At 38.3% G+C, this 18738-nt stretch overlaps 1 protein-coding gene across 3 annotated transcripts in view; it reads right to left on the bottom strand.

Moving 5' to 3' along the window:
* PCCA (propionyl-CoA carboxylase subunit alpha) overlaps positions 1-18738 on the bottom strand; it is a 457788-nt gene that overhangs the window by 178883 nt on the left and 260167 nt on the right. For all 3 annotated transcript variants that reach the window (XM_033177344.1, XM_033177343.1, XM_033177345.1), the window contains exon 18: positions 18096-18198. In XM_033177344.1, coding sequence (XP_033033235.1) covers positions 18096-18198 — 103 coding nt within the window. The remainder of the gene's footprint in view (positions 1-18095; positions 18199-18738) is intronic.

Genomic DNA, 18738 nt, shown 5'->3' on the forward strand with positions numbered 1-18738 from the left:
TTACAACTGACCTATTTATGCCTTTGACGCTAAAGTATGTCTCCTGTAAAGCATATGGTTTGATCATATTTTTAAATCTATTCTGTCAGTATCTGCTCTTGACAAGATTAAGCCATTTGCATTTAATATAATCAATTATCCATCAGGTAGGATTTACATCTACCATTTTGCTTTTTACTTTCTATATGTCGTATCTTTTTTCTCCCTCTATTCCTTTATTATTGCCTTGTTTTAAATCAACGTTTTCTATTGTCTCATTTTAATTCCCTTGATTTTTCTTTTACTAATATTACCATTTTTAAAAGTTATTTTTCTTAGTGGTTATCCTGGGCATTACAATTATCACCTTACCTTTAAACAATATCATTTGGGTTGATGCTAACTTAATTGGAATAGTATATAGAAAATGACGTCCAACATAGCTTCATTTGCTCCACCCTCCTTTGTCTTCTAATTGTCATCCAAATTACCCTGTGTACATGGTGTGCCCAACAACACAATAATTTACAATTATTACATTACGCAGTCACCTTTTAAATCAGAAAAGGAAAAAAAACTTACAAAGTAAATAACACATTTATTTTATGTTTACCAATGTAGTTCTCTTAACCAGTGCTTTTTTTCTTTTCTTTTCTTTTTTTTTTTTTGTGGAGACAGTCTTGCTCTATCACCCCGATTGGAGTGCAGTGGCATGATCTCGGCTCACTGCAACCTCTACCTCCTGGGTTTAAGCGATTCTCGTGCCGCAGCCTCCCAAGTAGCTGGGATTACAGGGATGCACCACCATGCGTGGCTAATTTTTTTGTGTGTTTTGTTTTTTTAGTAGAGATGGGGTTTCACCATGTTTGCCAGGCTGGTCTCGAACTCCTGACCTCAGGTGATCCACCCACCTTGGCATCCCAAAGGGCTGGGATAACAGGCGTGAGCCACCATGCCCAGCCTATCAGTGCTCTTAATAACTTCATGTGTATTTAAGTTACTGTTCAGTATCCTTTCACTCCAGTCTTAAGAACTTCCTTTTGTATTTATTGTAGTGCAGGTCTTACAAATTCTCTCAGGTTTTGTTTACCTGGGAATGTTATCATGTCATTTGAAAGGGCAGTTTTGTTACCCATAAGATTTTTGGTTGGCATTTTTCCCCGAGCACTTTATGTATAAAATCCCTTTCTCTTCTAGCTTTCATGGTATCTGATGAAAAGTGAGCTCCTAGTCTTGTGGAGGATCCTTTTACGTGATGAATCATTTTACTCTTGCTGTTTCCAAGATTCTTTTTGGTTTTTGACAGTTTGACTATGATATGTGTACGTGTGGATTTCTTTGAGTTTATTCTACTTGAGTTTATGAAGCTTCCTGAATGAGCAGGAAATTTAAGGAATTTTGACCACTATTTCTTTAGATACTGTTTTTGTTTCTTTCTCCTTTTCTTCTGGGACTCCCAGTACATGCATGTTAGTACACTGATTGTGTACCATAAATCTCTGAGGCTCTTGGGGTTTGTTGTTGTTGTTTTTCCATTTTTCTTTCTGTTCTTCACACTGGATGATCTTAATCGACTTATCTTCAAATCTGCAGATTGTTTCTTCTGCTAGCTCAAATCTACTGTTGAGTCCATCTAATGTATTTTTTCATTTTAGGTATTGTACTTCTCATCTCAAAAATTTTTATTTGCGGCCGGGCGCAGTGGCTCAAGCCTGTAATCCCAGCACTTTGGGAGGCCGAGACGGGCGGATCACGAGGTCAGGAGATCGAGACCATCCTGGCGAACATGGTGAAACCCCGTCTCTACTAAAAAATACAAAAAACTAGCTGGGTGAGGTGGCGGGCGTCTGTAGTCCCAGCTACTCGGGAGGCTGAGGCAGGAGAATGGCGTGAACCCGGGAGGTGGAGGTTGCAGTGAGCGGAGATCCAGCCACTGCACTCCAGCCTGGGTGACAGAGCGAGACTCCGTCTCAAAAAAAAAAAAAAAAAAAAAAATTTTTGCGATTTTATCATTTCTCCCTATTGATACTGTGTTTAGTGAAACATCATTGCCATACTGTCCTTTATTTCTTCATTCCTCATTTCCTTTAGTTCTTGAATGTATTTACAACAGGTTTTTTAAGGTTGCTGTGTAGTAAGTCCAAAATTTAGGCTCTCCCCTGGACATTTCTATTGGCTTATTTTTATCCTGTGAATGAGCCACACTTTCATGTTTCATTACATGTCTTATAACTCTTTGTTGAAAACTACATCTTAGATAAAATTATGTGGAAAATCTGGAAATGAGATTCCTTCCCCTTCCTCAGGACAACAATCCGGACTTTTCCCCTTTGATATTCTTCAGAATAGTTAACTATCTGCTCCACGTCTATCTATCCCATTTGATGTTACAGTTCCTAAAGGTCAAAGACTGTTTCATCATTATTGTAAGCACATGCTTTTATTATTATTATTATTATTTTGAGACAGAGTCTCGATCTGTCACTCAGGCTGGAGAGCAATGGCACGATCTCGGCTCACAGCAAGCTTCGCCTCCCAGATTCATGCCATTCTCCTGCCTCAGCCTCCCAATTAGCTAGGACTACAGGCACCCACCACCATGTCTGGCTAAGTTTTTTGTATTTTTAGTAGAGACGGGGTTTCACCGTGTTAGCTAGGATGGTCTCGATCTCTTGACCTCGTGATCCGCCCACCTCGGCCTCCCAAAGTGCTGGGATTACAGGTGTGAGCCACCACGCCCAGCCAGCACATGCATCTTATCACATGGAGTACTATTTGTTATTTTTGGAATGATCTGATAACTTTAACTCTGGAGGTAAAAGTTTATCATCATTAAAATATATATTGAGAAACTTACTGAAAGAAGGTGATGTTTGTGGATGATCAGAACACTGGTCCATCTAGACTAATGTTATCTACACTCAGGGCCACTAGTTGCATATGAATACTCAACATTTCTAAATAGTCTGATACACTGTAAGAAACCAGAATTTCCAAAGAAAACAAAAATCAAGAATAAGATAATAAACACACATACATTTATTGTAAAAAAGAACTTATTAAAAGATGGTTTAAAAGAAAAGAACAGGTAGCTTAAATCAGTGTTTACCCTGTAGATTAACATGAAAGCTTTGGTGATTGCATAATGGAATATAAGGACATTGAAACAGCTAGTATACTGACAATACCCTTTAAAACAACAATGCTTTCAAACAACATGGTTTGCTAGTGTGTGCTCTACCTTGTCTTACACATTTCTTAGTATTTTCCAAATATCACAGGATTTATTCACAGAACAAATTTCATTGAACGTATTATTGGGGATAAGGCTGAAAAGATGACTAGGTAGCTCCGTAAAGGGAAACTGAGGTCTATCCAATTCAAGTCAAATAATCACTATCTAAACATATGCATTTTTATCTTCACTAATCTATTATTATTAAATTATTTATTTTAAGGAAAAGGTAATTCTAAAGTAAACTGATGAAGAGATGTTAAAGCACATAATGCCCACACTGGTCTCCTAGAAAAGATGCCTAATCTCACTCTAGTACATCTCGTTACTTCACCCATTGCCACATGCATAAATCATTATGGTCTTCATATATACAAATATAGAAAAAAGCATTATACTGAAAAATCAAGTAACCAAATCTTCATATATACAAACAGAGAAAAAAGCATTATACTGAAAAATCAAGTGATGGGTTCAAAAGATATATTTTCCCATTTGCACCAAATCTATTCCTCTTTTAAGTTTTATACTTATCTCACTGACAATCTCTAAACGACTTTTAAATCCTTTTTTGGAACAAGGCTGAACACAAATATTATAATATATACAAATATTCCTCCATTATCTACAGAAAATTGCCTTACACAGATCAGCTAACTTGGGTTTTTAATAATAATCTTTGTATTATGTAAATTAATCTTCTGACATAAATGCACTGATGGTGCTGATTTAGTTTCAATTCAAAAATCAAGGATTTCATTATCCTATAAAACATATCCAGAGTTCAAAGTATTTAAGGGGGGTTAAACAAAATGCAAACATTTAATGCAACATTAAGCATGTGAAATAAAAACTTGATTGCCTAAAGAAAGCATGCTATGCTGTTACCCTGGTGACAGGTTAAAAAAGGGACTGTAAGCTGAATAGCTGTATGATATGAAATTAAAATGTTTCACATTGAACAATCCAAAATGAATTGGGAAAGGTTAGAGTAGAGGAGAGAGAAATCAATTCTCGAATGGCAATGGTGAATGGGAAAGAAGTATGAATAGGATTTGCCAGTGGGGTGCAACAGCTGCCAAATATCCTGCAGCCAAAGAATTACAATAATACTGATGAAGTGTGCAAGAGCTTCTGGAATCATTGCAGGGAACAGAGAAATTCTCTGGCAATAATCAGGCTATTCTGTCTTCCACTCAGCTCATACAGTAGGATCAAAATAAAAATATTTTACAATATAATAGTTAGCAAAAATATGTAAATATGCTTTCTTATCCACCAAGTATCTTGTACTTAATCTCACATAGATTTCTAAACCGTCTTAAACACAGTCATATTAAGTAACTGAAAATATCGTAACAGACATAGTAAAAAGTGAGGCAAGCCTAAATGATAATGATTGAGTTAATGTTTTATCTCATCTTATTGCTTTTAGGGGATTTATTTGCTCAAATGAAAGTAGATACTTCCAAAGACAAAGAGTGTATACATACGTTTGTAAATATATACTTAAAGTGCTATTTTTTTATTGTATAGTCAGGTATCACATTGTCACAGTGAAGTGGCTTATTTGAGAGTATGAAACGAGTTATGATAAGTTTTATTTTCATTGATGTATAAATGTGTTATAATTTCACATGTTCTTTTAATTCAGAAGACATTTTAGCAAAAGAGCCAATATGCACCCGTTCAACAATACTTGCTTTTCCTTGGGAATTATTTTCACATGGTTACTTTTTTCTGTGTTTCTCTCCCCACTCATCTTTTAGTGGTTAAGATCGTATTTCAAAAACCTTAAATTTTTATCATCTAGTTGAAAAATTTAATAACAGGTGAATAAATTCTGTATCCGAAACCAGGAAAGGCCAAGAAAAATAAACAGATTTGTCTCTGCTAGGCAGAAATCACTAAAAAATCAATTCTCCATTTTATCAGGAAGCCAGATGAGGAGAGATAATACAATACAAATGCAGACACAATGACTGCACATACAGAGAACCCAAGTGAAAGTAATTTCCCGTTATGCTACTGTGGCTGAAAGAGTTAAACTGACACCAGGCTGTGTAACCAGTCACGATACTTGATATGTTCTAGTAAGCCTGAGCACAAAGTACACTGATTCCATGCAGCCAAAGTCATCCTCCACAAAAGTGAGTGCTTTATTTTAACTTTTCAGGCTGAAGTATTTCCATCAATATTATAGGCCATAGTGAAGTTGTTTCTTTTTCTGAGTCTTTAACCCCTGCTCAAATACCAAGAGAGAAATTATGAGGATAAAGTAGAAACCAGAAAGTGGCCAGGCACGGTGGCTCATGTCTGTAATCTCAGCACTTTGGGAGGCCAAAGCAGGTGGATGACCTGAGGTCAGGATTTTGAGACCAGCCTGGCCAACATGGCAAAACCCGGTCTCTACTAAAAATACAAACATTAGCCAGGCGTGGTGGTGCGTGCTTGTAATCCCAGCTACCTGGGATTTGCTTGAGCGCAGGGGGCAGAGGCTGTACTGAGCCAAGATCACGCCACTGCATGCCAGCCTGGATGACAGAGCAAGACTGCCTCAGAAAAAAAAAAAAGAAAGAAAGAAAGAAAGAAAGGAAAAGAAAAAAGAAACCAGAAAGTAAAACCTGTGACTTCATGCAATTCAAATAGCATCAGAGCTGAAAAAGGCTTCAGTAATCATCCAATTCAACACTGCCATTTTTCAGAAGAGAAAACTGAGTTAAAAGCTGAATCACTGTGCACAAGGGCCTGTGGAACCTGGAAACATGGCAGTGGGGCTGGGTCCAGATCCTGACTCCTGACGCCTCGCTTAGCGCTTGTCCCATCCACTGCACCATGCCAACTGCTCTAACAATTCAGTGCCACATGAGGGAGCCAAAAGAACCAAAGGTGACTCTAATTTTCCCAACCTGAATCACTGAAAAGAGGAAATCCCATAAGGGCCATACAGAATTCAGCGTATGCATTTTCGGTATGTAAGGGATGTGGAGTACACGTCTCACCCTGCAATGTCAGTGACCACTAGTATAACATGACCTAACGTAAATTCATTCTCTGGATCTGTCGGTTCTATCAGAGAAAGGTTTTCCATCATATGTTAAATTATTAAAAGATATTAACATTGTATAGTCTTTGAAAACCACCTTTTCAAAGAATATTTAACATGGGAAACTGATGACAGCATAATAATGCATTTTTTAAAAGGACATCCTTTTAAAAGAATGGCCCATTTTCTGGTAGAATCAAAATAAGACGCGACTATGTGTATACACAAAAAAAGGTCAGTCCTCAAAAGGGATGCTGGGATTTATAATCTCCAGTTTCTCCCTCCCACTCTTTCTTGAACCCCCACCAATCCGAAGTTAAGCCCCACTTTCCATGTGCCTCCCCTAAAACTGCTCTAGTCAGGTCTCCTGTGACGTCCACATTGTTCAAAGGTCAATGGTCATTCTCCATCCCATCTGACACACTGCAGTTGAACACTCCTTTCTCCCTGCTGCCCTTTCTTCATTTGGCTCCCTGAACTCCACCCAGGCCTAGTTTTCCACCTATCTCCTTCTCAAGTCTCCTTTGTTGAATCCTCCTCATCTTTCTAGCTGTCTCATATTGAAGAGTCTCAGGGCTCAGGCTTAGGACCCTACCCTTTCCGGCATCAGCTTCCCCTTTTACTCCAGTTGACTAACTGCAAACTGCAGCCAGGAAGATCTTGTGAATACACATGAATACTCATACTCTTCATTGCTCAAAACCTTGCAATGGCTCCCCACTTCACTCAAAGTTAAGAGCAGGAATCCTTGATGGTAGCCCATCTGACGCAACTCCATTTCCTACTATTCGACAGCTTGCTTACTCCTCTCCAGCTGCATTCAGCAGACTAACATACTAAGCCTCATCCTTCATATCTTCTGAACCTCTTAATTCTATATGAGATGAAAACTGTATCGGTTTCAATCAGGGTTTCTGTTATCCATACCCAAACATCCCCAGTGACTCAGGAGGTAATATAACTGCCACTCTAGAAACAAGAGAAAAGTTACTATAATGGGGCACGCCTATAGTCCCAGCTACTCAGAAGGCTGAGGTGGGAGGAATGCTTGAGCCCAGGAGGTTGGGGCTGCAATCAGCTATGTTCACACCTGGGCAACATAATAAGACTCTGTCTCTAATTAAAAAAAAAAAAAAAAGCAGGGATATGCAAGTCAATAAATGGAACTGATTCTACTGGTTACCCATATGAAAAAATAAAATCAGATCTCAATCTCCTATCATCACACATAATAAATTTGAAATATGAAATACCAGTGTAATAAAGGAAACTTCTAAAAGACCAGAAATAAAAATATAAGTAAATATTTTACAAAATCTTAGGTAGAACAAAATCTTAGGTAGAAAATATTGCTTTTTAAGCATAAAAGCAAAATAAAAACCCACAAAGAAATACATTTATTAAATAACATTAAAAACAAACTTTAATGGTGTCCTATTTACTGGAATATAACATAAAACATCTCATTATTTACTTCACTGAAGAAAACTAGACTCCGACTTTTTCTTTCTTGTCATATATATGTATAGCTATTGTATAAAGAAGTAAAAAATACGGCGTCTTATTCTTGATGGTTTCCTTTTGGTTTATTCATAATACATTTACTTAGTTGTGTACTACAATATATTATAGATTCTTTTTTATTTCTTTATAACAATGAGGTAAAGAATCTGGGTGTTGCAACGTAATTATACAATAACAATGATTCTCATACGAAAAAGACAGAATATAGATTACTCTCGTTTTATAGGTAAGCTTAAAGTAAAATACATACCTAAGCTCACATTACTAATAAGTGGTAGAGTTATGACTAAAATCTAGACTTATAACTCTAAATTCTAGTTTTGCCACCATATCACAAAATGTACAAAATGTATTTACATGTTTATATATATTATATGGTTTGGTTGGACGTCCCCACCCAAATCTCATGTTGAATTGTAAGTCCCAGTGTTGAGGGAGGAAACTGGTGGGAAGTGATTGGATAATGGGGGCAGATTTCCCGCTTGCTGTTCTCGTGATAGTGAGTGAGCTCTCGCAGAAAGATCTAGTTGTTTGAAAGTAGGCAGCACCTCCCCCTTTATGCTGTCTCTCTCCTGCCACCCATGTGAAGATGTGCCTGCTTTTCCTTCACCTTCTGCCATGACTGTAAGTTTCCTGAGGCCTCCCCAGCCATGTGGGACCATGAGTCAATTAAACCTCTTTTCTTTATAAACTACCCAGTCTCAGGTATGCCTTTATAGGTATGTAAGAATGGACTAATACAACATACCTATGTACATAGATGCAGGGGTGCGTGTTCATGTGTGCAAGCACACCCACGTGAATGAGGAAGGCAGTGGGGAGAGGGAGAGAGAATATATATAACTTGCATGTATTTCTGTCTTGCCAACCTTGGAATTATAAACAAATACTAATTTGCAGGGAGTGGACTAGAATGTTTTATAAACACAGCAACTTTCCAAATCACAAAGAAGAACCCCACGTCATCATGTCCACATAAGTGAATTCCAAGTGGATTAAAGACATCCACATTGCAGATTTTTTTTCTAATTGTTTGCTTAAAAATGAGGATTCTAAACATATCCTCCATAACCTCTATGGAATGGCAAAATGGGTGAAGGAAGAAAGAAGAAAACAAAAACAGGTCAACAAAATGTAATGAATTTACTATATATCTGCAATAAAAGATGATTTTATAAGACCCACAGGGTCAACATTTCTTTTCAAACATCTTAAAATATATTTAACATAGGAAAAGAGATAATACTGTCCACACCCACCTCAGCAGGGCTCAATCCTGAGAACTGACCTCTAAAAGGGAGTCAGGGCTTACTCTGAGGCATGCCCCCTGCTAGATTCTTAAAACCCGCAAAGTAACAGGAATGCAACGCAGCCCTCTACTAGAGAAAGACAATTTAGTCACCAGACATTCTACTACCGAGAAAGTTGGCTGGTTCAGCCCTAGAAATGGTGATCATTACAATGATAAAGCAAGAAACTCAGCAGAAAGATAATAACTATGAAGTTAGGAAGGCTGAATGATAGATCACAAGCAAGGATAAAGGACAATCTGTCCAGCTACAAAAACCTGACAAAAGAAAGGAATGGATGAAGAAATAATACTGGAGAAAGGGGGAAGTAAAGATATTGAGAGAGGGCAGAACAGTATCTTCACTACTGTCTGAGACGCCTGGGATGACGGGCAGTACTCGAGCCAGGATAAGTTATCCTGATTCTCAAGAGAGCTGAATCCAGATCCAAGAACAACATCTGGATCTAAGGAAAACAGACATTTTGAGCAAAAATAAAGATCACTAAAAATGAGTAAAACGTTACCTTTACTATTTTTTCTTCCAATCATTACCAGTTAGTGAAACAAATTATTATATCAAATTACAATGTCAACAAAATCATTTTAGCTTAAAAAAAGTGATTGTTTAATATAACTAGCTTTTAACGATTCATTTCTGTCAATATAAGTGTTTAAGAATAAATAAAAAGAAACCTTCATGGTAAGTCAGTAAAAAATTGAGTTCATCAAATTTATTTTATATTCATCCCCCCCAAAAATTGCTATTATTTCTGACATTAACTTTTCTTTTTTTCTAAAATGTACCACTATCGTTTTACTATCCAAATACTAGGGGTATGTATTATTAATGTGTTTTTCCAAGTCATAATGATGAAAGAGTGAAGCCCATAGAGAAATTGGAAAAATAAGATCACCAGCCAAAACAAGCAACACAAAGGAAGGGCTGTGGGCTACTGGTTTGGAAGGAAAAACATTTCACAAACACACCCATGACAAAGCAACACAGAGCCACACCTGGAGGGTGACTCTTAGACTCCATTCCCAAGCCGATTGTGAAAACATGACTCTAAAGCCAAAATGCGAAGGTTCAAACACCCTACATCAGCTTTCGTGATGTAGGTGTCAGGGACCTCCTCAGAAAGCAAGTCAGAAACACAGCTTCACTTAGCTAAACAAGATTATGCTTTGTGAAGAAGCACAGTATATTTGCTAAATGTTACAGCTCTCCGCTGTTACAGGTTGTAGCAATTTTACAATAAACTGATAATACTATATAAATGATGGTACCTTTTTTTCAACAGAAAATAAACTCACCAAAAATGAACAATTTCTGCTGTATAGGAAATAAATGTGCAATTATCTGGATAAGTGAACTTGCAGTCTACATAGTTCATAAATACATATTTTGTTTCTAATTTATAAAAGATAATGAGTTCAAAAATAAGATACTTAAATTTTTTAATGTAGCAATTATCACATTTACAATTTTAGCTAGAAATTAGCAGAAGACTATAAAGTAAGATTGCTTCTTAGCCTCTACTTTATAAAGCAACTGCCCTAAATAGTTCAACAATCTCTCTTTTTTTTTTTTTTTTGAGACGGAGTCTAGCTCTGTCGCCCAGGCTGGAGTGCAGTGGCGCGATCTCGGCTCACTGCAAGCTCCACCTCCCGGGTTTACGCCATTCTCCTGCCTCAGCCTCCCGAGTAGCTGGGACTACAGGCGTGCGCCATCTCGCCCGGCTAGTTTTTTTGTATTTTTTTTAGTAGAGACGGGGTTTCACCGTGTAGACCAGGATGGTCTCGATCTCCTGACCTCATGATCCACCCGTCTCGGCCTCCCAAAGTGCTGGGATTACAGGCTTGAGCCACCGCGCCCGGCCAATAGTTCAACAATCTCTAAGGAATGTTAGTGTTTGAACTATCTAAAACACTATAAATCATAATATAAAGTACTCTGTGTTTCCCAAAACCATTCATTGGAATATTAATTTTTCAAAGAGCTTTTAGGAAAATGGTTTTCACAAGAAAAAAAGAGTTTAGGTAAGAGTCCAGCTATATCCTGCTCTTAAAGAGTTTAAGAAGGCATTTTAGTATATAGGAATACCTTGGACACACTGTGAGATCAGTTCCACTGCAATGAAGCAAATATTTCAATAAAGCAAGTCACATGAATTTGTTAGTTTTCCAATGTGTATAAAAGCTATGTTTACACTGTATTGTAGTCTACTAAGTATGCAATAGCTCTTAAAACCAATGTACAAACTTTAATTAAAAAGTACTTTAGGCCGGGCATGGTGGCTCACACCTGTAAACCCAGCACTTTGGATGGTCAAGGCAGGCAGATCACAAGGTCAGGAGATCGAGACCATCCTGGCTAACATGGTGAAACCCCGTCTCTACTAAAAATACAAAAAAATTAGCCGGGTGTGGTGGCATGTGCCTGTCGTCCCAGCTACTTGTGAGGCTGAGGCAGGAGAACTGCTTGAACCTGAGAGGTGGAGGTTGCAGTTAGCCGAGATCACACCACTGTACTCCAGCCTGGGTGACAGAGCGACACTCTGTCTCAAAAAAAAAAAAGTACTTTATTACTAAAACATGCTAACCATCATCTAAGCCTTTAATGAGTCATAATCTTTTTGCTGGTAGAGGGTGGCTGCTGACTGATCAGGCTGATGGATGCTGAAGGCTGGGGAGGCTGCGGCAGTTTCTTAAAATAAGACAACAATAAAGTTTGCCAAACCAATTGATTCTTCCTCTCATGAAAGGTTTCCCTGTAGCATATTATGCTGTTGATACCATTTTTCCCACAGTAGAACTTCTTTCAAAATTAGAGTCAATCCTCTAAGCTGCTCCAGCAACTGAGTTAATGTAATATTCTAAAATCCTTTTCAACAATGTTCACAGCATCTTCACCAGAAGTAGAGTCCATCTTAAAAACTTTGCTTTTTAAGCAAAATTTCTTTGCTCATCCATTAGAAGCAACTCTCATCCATTCAAGTTCTACCATGAGATTGCAGCAATTCAGCCACATCTTCAGATTCTACTTCTAGTTTTCTTGCTATTTCCACCCCATCTATAGGTATTTCCTTCAATGACTTCTTGAACACCTCAAAGCCAGTTCTTCCAAACTCCTGTTAATGTTGATCTTTTATTTTGCCCATTGAAGCACAAGTGTTCTTAAGGGGATCTAGAATGGTGAATCCTTCCCAGAAAGTTTTCAATTTGCTTTGTCCAGATCCATCAGAGGAATCACTATTTATGGCAGCTATCGCCTTGTGAAATGTATTTCTTAAATAATAAGACTTGAAAATCAAAATGACTCCCTGATCCATGAGCTACAGAATGGACGTTGTGTTAGCAGGCGTGAAAACAACATTAATCTCCTTGTGCCTCTCCATCAGAGCTCTTGGGTGACCAGGTACACTGTCAATGAGCAGCAATCATTCGAAAAAAAACATTTTTTGTTTTGAGAGTAGGTCTCAACAGTGGGGTCAAAATAATCAGTAAATAATGCTGTAAGTGCACATTTTGTCATCCAGGCTTTGTTGTTCCATTTCTAGAGCACAGGCAGAGCAGAGTTAGTATAATTCTTAAAGACCCTAGGGATTATGGAATGGTAAATGTGCACTGGCTTCTACTTCAAGTCATCAGTTGCATTAGCCCCTACCATCAGTCCTTTGCAGCTCTGAAGCCAGGAATTGACTTTTCCTCTCTAGCTATGAAAGTCCAAGATGGCATCTTCTCTCAATAGACGGCTGTCTTATCTATGTTGAAAATCTGCTGTTCAGTGTAGCCACCTTCATCGATGATCCTAGTAAGATCTTCTAGATAAATTACTGCAGCTTCTACATCAGCACTTGCAGCTTCCCCTCCACTTTTATGTTATGGAGACAGCTTCTTTCCTTAAATTTCATGAACCACACTCTGATAGCTTTAAGCTATTCTTCTGCAGCTTCCTCACCTCTCTCAGCCTTCACAGAATTGAAGAGAGTTAGGGCCTTGCTCTAGATTAGGCTTTCACTTAAGTTAATTTTGTGGCTGGTCTGATCTTCTGTCCAGACCTATAAAACCTTCTCCATATCAGCAATAAGGCTGTTTCACTTTCTTATCATTTATGTGTTCACTGGAATAGCACTTTTAATTTCCTTCAATAACTTTTCCTTTGTATTCGCAACTTGGCTAACCATTTGGCACAAGAGGCCTAGCCTGCCTCGGGTTTCAACATGCCTTCCTCACTAAGCTTAATCATTTCTACCTTTTGATTTACAGTGAAAGATGTGCTACTTATTCCTTTCACTTGAACACTTAAAGGCCACTGCTTTGTTATTAATTAGCCTAACTTCAATATTACTGTATCTCAGGGAATAGGGAGACCCAAGGAGAGTGAGAGACACTGGGAATGGCTGGGTCAGTGAATCAGAACACACACATTTGTCAATTAAGTTCACCATCTTACATGTGCATGGTTTGTGGCACCCCAAAACAATTACAATTGGAACATCAAAGATCACTAATCCCAGATCACCAAAACAGATATGATAATAATGACGAAGTCTGAAATGTTATGAAAATTACCAAAATGTGCCAAAGAGACAGTGAATACATGCTGTTGGAAAAACAGCACAAAAAGACTTGCTCAATGCAGGCTTGCCATAAACCTTCAATCTGTAAAAAATGCAATATCTGAAAAGTGCAATAAAGCAAAGGACAATGAAATGAGGTGTGCCTGTATGACAGTCTCTAAGAGGTTTCCAACTTAACAAGGGATTTTCCGCGTTTATTTAAACACAGAAACATTTTCTTAAGTAATGCCTTTTAATACCTCCCCCAAACTAGTGCTCTATGGAGTACACTTTAAGGAACACAGTTGAAGTCTAAAACTGTGTGCATTTGATTATTACGAAAAAAATCATTGAATTAATGAGTACAAAAGCATGCCCCAAGCATTTCCTAATGGGCTCAAAGGGGCATATATATTATTATTAAAGAAGAAACAGTCAAAGGGATAGGGATATATCATATTGCTAAGTCCTTAGGAGCTACAATTATGGTTGTCAAGGATCTCAAACTCAACTCCCTAAATGGAACTTCTCATATTTTCCTTTCAAAGCTTCTCTTGCACTGTTGTCATTACCACCATCCACCAAGTCTTCCATGTCAGTAACCTGACTCCTTAGTATCTGTTTCTACTCAAGTTTCAAATACAATTTATTTTTACACATATCTTCCATCATCTTAACACTTCTCATAATACTCCCCACCTCTTTCAAGCCCTTTGTTGGTACCTACATGTACAGTTTTTTTTTAAGTTGCATTAAGATATAATTTACATGTATAACATCTATACATTTTACTTTTTATTACTTCGAGACAGGGTCTCACTCTGTTACCTGGGCTGGAGTGCAGTGGCGTGATCTCAGCTCACTGCAACCTATGCCTCCCAGGCTCAAGCAATTCTCTTGCCTCAGCCTCCCGAGTAGCTGGGACTATAGGCATGCACCACCACGCCTGGCTAATTTTTGTATTTTCAGTACAGACAGGGTTTCGCCATGTTGGCCAGGTTGGTCTCGAACTCCTGGTCTCATGCGATCAGCCCGCCTTGACCTCCCAAAGTTGGGACTACAGGTGTGAGCCACTGCACCTGGCCAATAACATCTATACATTTTAATTGTACAGTCTGATGAGATTGTAATACATTTATATCACTTCTCGGCCTTTTGGCTAAGATCAAATGAGATTGTAATACATTTATATAGTTGTACATCCATCACCACAATCCAGTTTTAGAACAATAAAACTCATGTGCAGTCAATCTTGCTCCCATACCCAGACCGCCACTGATCTTTCTTTTGTTCTTTATACTTTTGCCTTTCCTAGAAATTTCAAATAAACGAAGTCATATATGACGTAGTCTTCTTTATCTAATTTCTGTCTCTTCACATGTTATTTCTGAGATTTACACACATTAGTGAATGTAGCTGTTTATTCTTTGTTACTGCTGAATAAGCTCATGGTATGGATATGCCACTTTTTATTTATCTACTCATTACTTGATGCATATTATTCTAGTGGGTGTGCAGTGATATAAATATGTGATTTTGTTTCTCCACTAACTGATGATGCTGAGCATTTTATCATGAACTTACATGCCATTCATTTATCTTCTCTGATAAAAAGTCTATGTCAAACCTACTGCCCGTTTTTTATTAGATTGTTTAGCTTATTTTTGTTTGTTTGTTTAAGACGGAGTCACGCTTTTGTTGCCCAGGCTGGAGTGCAGTGGCACGTTCTTGGCTCACTGCAACCTCCGCCTCCTGGGTTCAAGCAATTCTCCTCCCTCAGGCTCCCTAGTAGCTGGGATTACGGGCACTCACCACCACGCCTGGCTAATTTTTGTACTTATAGTAGAGACGAGGTTTCACCTAGCTCAGGTCTGTAATCCCAGCACTTTGGGAGGCCAAGCCTGGCAAACTGGATTACATGAGCCCAGGAGTTTGAGACTAGCCCATACAACATGGTAAAACCCCATCTCTACTAAAAATACAAAAAAAATTAGCCAGATGTGGTGGTGTATGCCTGTAGTCCCAACTACTCGGGAGGCTGAGGCAGGAGAATCGCTTGAACCCGGGAGATGAAGGCTGCAGTGAGCCGAGATTGCACCACTGCACTCCAGCCTGGGCAAGAGAGCAAGACTCTGTTTCAAAAAATAAAAACAAAAACTGTACAGGTAAGAAGTGTATATATGTGTGTTTGTACATTTTACCTTAAAAATTTAACAAATGGGGAAAGTGTGGAGTGGGTAGAGGGAAAGATGAAACAAGGAAGGTAGTTTTTTACGGTTGTTGAAGCTAGATGAGTGCATGGGTGATTAATATACTGCTGTTTATCTTGCACAAGTAATTCAAACCATATTCCCAGGATGACTCTATGCAAAGTATAAATGCTACATGTACGTATATAAAAATACATATATACACACACATATAAACATATACATATACTTTGAAGGGATTCTACCAAAACATTAAAAGTAATTATTGAATAATTATGGGATTACAGGTAATTTTTATTCTCCATCTTTTTAAGCCCTTTTCAGATTCTTCCACACAGTAAGGCAGCACTCTCTGAAAATAACTTGCATACATTTCTTAAAAATCAAACCAGTCATATTTAGCTACACTCAGAACTTCTGAAATAATCAAGGTCCAAATAACATCTAAAGGTAATTAGGATATGAATACTGCATTTATCAAAAGAATAATAAGAAATATGGCATTCAGGTTTTAAAACAAAAGCAACATTCTCTGCTACACACACATCCCTCCAGATAAACGCTGTCCAACAGAACTTGATGGAAATACACCTGCCATGGTGGAAAGGCTCTCTGAGTTGAGCAGTTGCTGCTAAGCACGTGTGGCTACGGAACAGCTGAAATGTAGCCACATTTCAGGTGAGTTTGAAAAGGGTTCTTCCATTTACTTTAATCTTAATTGCCATACATGGCTAGTGCCTCCCATACTAGACAGCACAACTACAGGGAGAAAAAACAACCAAACAACAAGCACTGGGGTGTGCGGACATTGGGGGAGCAAGACCATTCAAATAAGACAACAAAATCCTGCTCGTGGGAAGTTTATATTGGGAAAGAAGTTTAATTTGCGAAAGAAGATATTAAACAGATGCACAAGCAGATTCATGGTTCTATTGACGATTTTCCTCCTCCGTCCAGTCATTCATTTACTGATATTCTATATCCCTTCATCTCTCCCTGGTAGCTACCAAATCACAACTTTTACAAAGATGCACCGTAAGCTTCCTATTCTTTCTAGGTAAAGAGAACAAGTGAAGAGTACCAACTACACTGAGATTTTTGGAATAAAACCGCATTAGCCACTAAGATACAGCCTAAATCCAATTTAGTTTCTCCTCTGCCTAATTCTTCAGGGGTAATTTCAGTTTCTGATTTGTGCTTTTCAAAGCTAGTTGGTCACCTTCCATCTTTTTTTTTTACTTTTTTTAATCTTTGTTCTTCCTCTTGTGAAAAAGTAAAAAGGAAAAGAAATTGAAGTAACAATTTATTAACAGCATGATTCCTTTAAAAGGATTGTTCCAGCAAGTAAACACACATTCATAATAAATAATCCTCTCTCTAGAAGCACCAATGACATTGAGGTTTTCTTTCTATTTATCCTGATATAAAGCATGTTCCCCTTTTACCTGGGTCACTAGGAAGCTAAAAGGCACACTTGCGCCTCACAAATGACTAACTCAACCTGGTGTTAATTCCTTCTTGTGTCTTCACTAGTTTCTGATATAGATATATATATATTTTTTTTTTTTTTTTTTTTTTTTTGAGGCAGAGTCTCGCTCTGTCTCCCGGGCTGGAGTGCAGTGGCCGGATCTCAGCTCACTGCAAGCTCCGCCTCCCGGATTTACGCCATTCTCCTGCCTCAGCCTCCCGAGTAGCTGGGACTACAGGCGCCCGCCACCTCGCCCGGCTAGTTTTTGTATTTTTTTTTTTTAGTAGAGACGAGGTTTCACCGTGTCAGCCAGGATGGTCTCGATCTCCTGACCTCGTGATCCGCCCGTCTCGGCCTCCCAAAGTGCTGGGATTACAGGCTTGAGCCACGGCGCCCGGCCTCTGATATATATTTTTTTAACTGCCCAGATTCATTTCTACTTTTAATATACTTCTCCAAACGTTTTTCAAGATAAATAAATAAAACAGAAATCATAAAACACTAACTACTCGAATGGATTTCCCATCAGATTTCAGAATATCTTCTTAGGTTCAAATTAAAAGGGCCAAGATCCTTTTATCCTTTCTGAACTTAAAAAACTTGTTTAAACAAAATGTAAGCAATATCATATCTATACAGTGTGACTTTATTATACTTCTCCAAAGACCCATAAGATCTCTAGAACTGAGATCAGCCACGTCTTTTATTAGTTATTTCCTATGTAGACTGGATTATCAATATTGTTCTGCTCATTTATTCTGTTTTAAATGATTACCATACCTTGAATTTTCTTGAAAATGTTGTGCTCTTAACTGGAAAGCCACAAACAATGACGATGCTATTGCCAATAACTGGTTCTTCTCGCTCTTGGTTAGCATGTGTCCTGAGGGAAATCAATCAACCAATCAATCAGTCAATCATATATGTTAACATCTGTGCTTCTCTCCTATAGAATTACTAGTCATTCAAACAAGTATTTTATAGGGCATCTATTATGCAGCTCGGATTGTACTAGGCACTGGGGTGTGCGGACGTTGAGGGAGCAAGACCATTCAAATAAGACAACAAAATCCTGCCCACGGGAAGTTTATATTGGAAAAGAAGTTTAATTTGGGAAAGAATATATTAAACAGATGCACAGAACAAAAACAATTTAAAAAAAAAATTCCACACAGAGATCTCCAGGAAAAGCATAAGCTCCTCACATCTGCTTCTCTCTGTACCTTCCCAGCCCAGCTTCCCTGCTGAGGAAAGTGAGGATAGCGTGCAAGACGCCCCAGTCCCTGGAGAAAAGGAGAGCGGCTGGTCAAGGACACAGACAAGGCAATGCTTTCTAGTGCGAAGATCCAAAGAATATCACACCGTGATTCTTCTGCCTCTCTGCATGAATCCCAATCAAACAACCAATCTCTCTCCTCCTCTC

This window comes from Trachypithecus francoisi, unplaced genomic scaffold (genome assembly GCF_009764315.1).
Source record: "Trachypithecus francoisi isolate TF-2019V2 unplaced genomic scaffold, Tfra_2.0 Lachesis_group18, whole genome shotgun sequence".
In the NCBI taxonomy this organism is placed as follows: Eukaryota; Metazoa; Chordata; class Mammalia; order Primates; family Cercopithecidae; genus Trachypithecus; species Trachypithecus francoisi.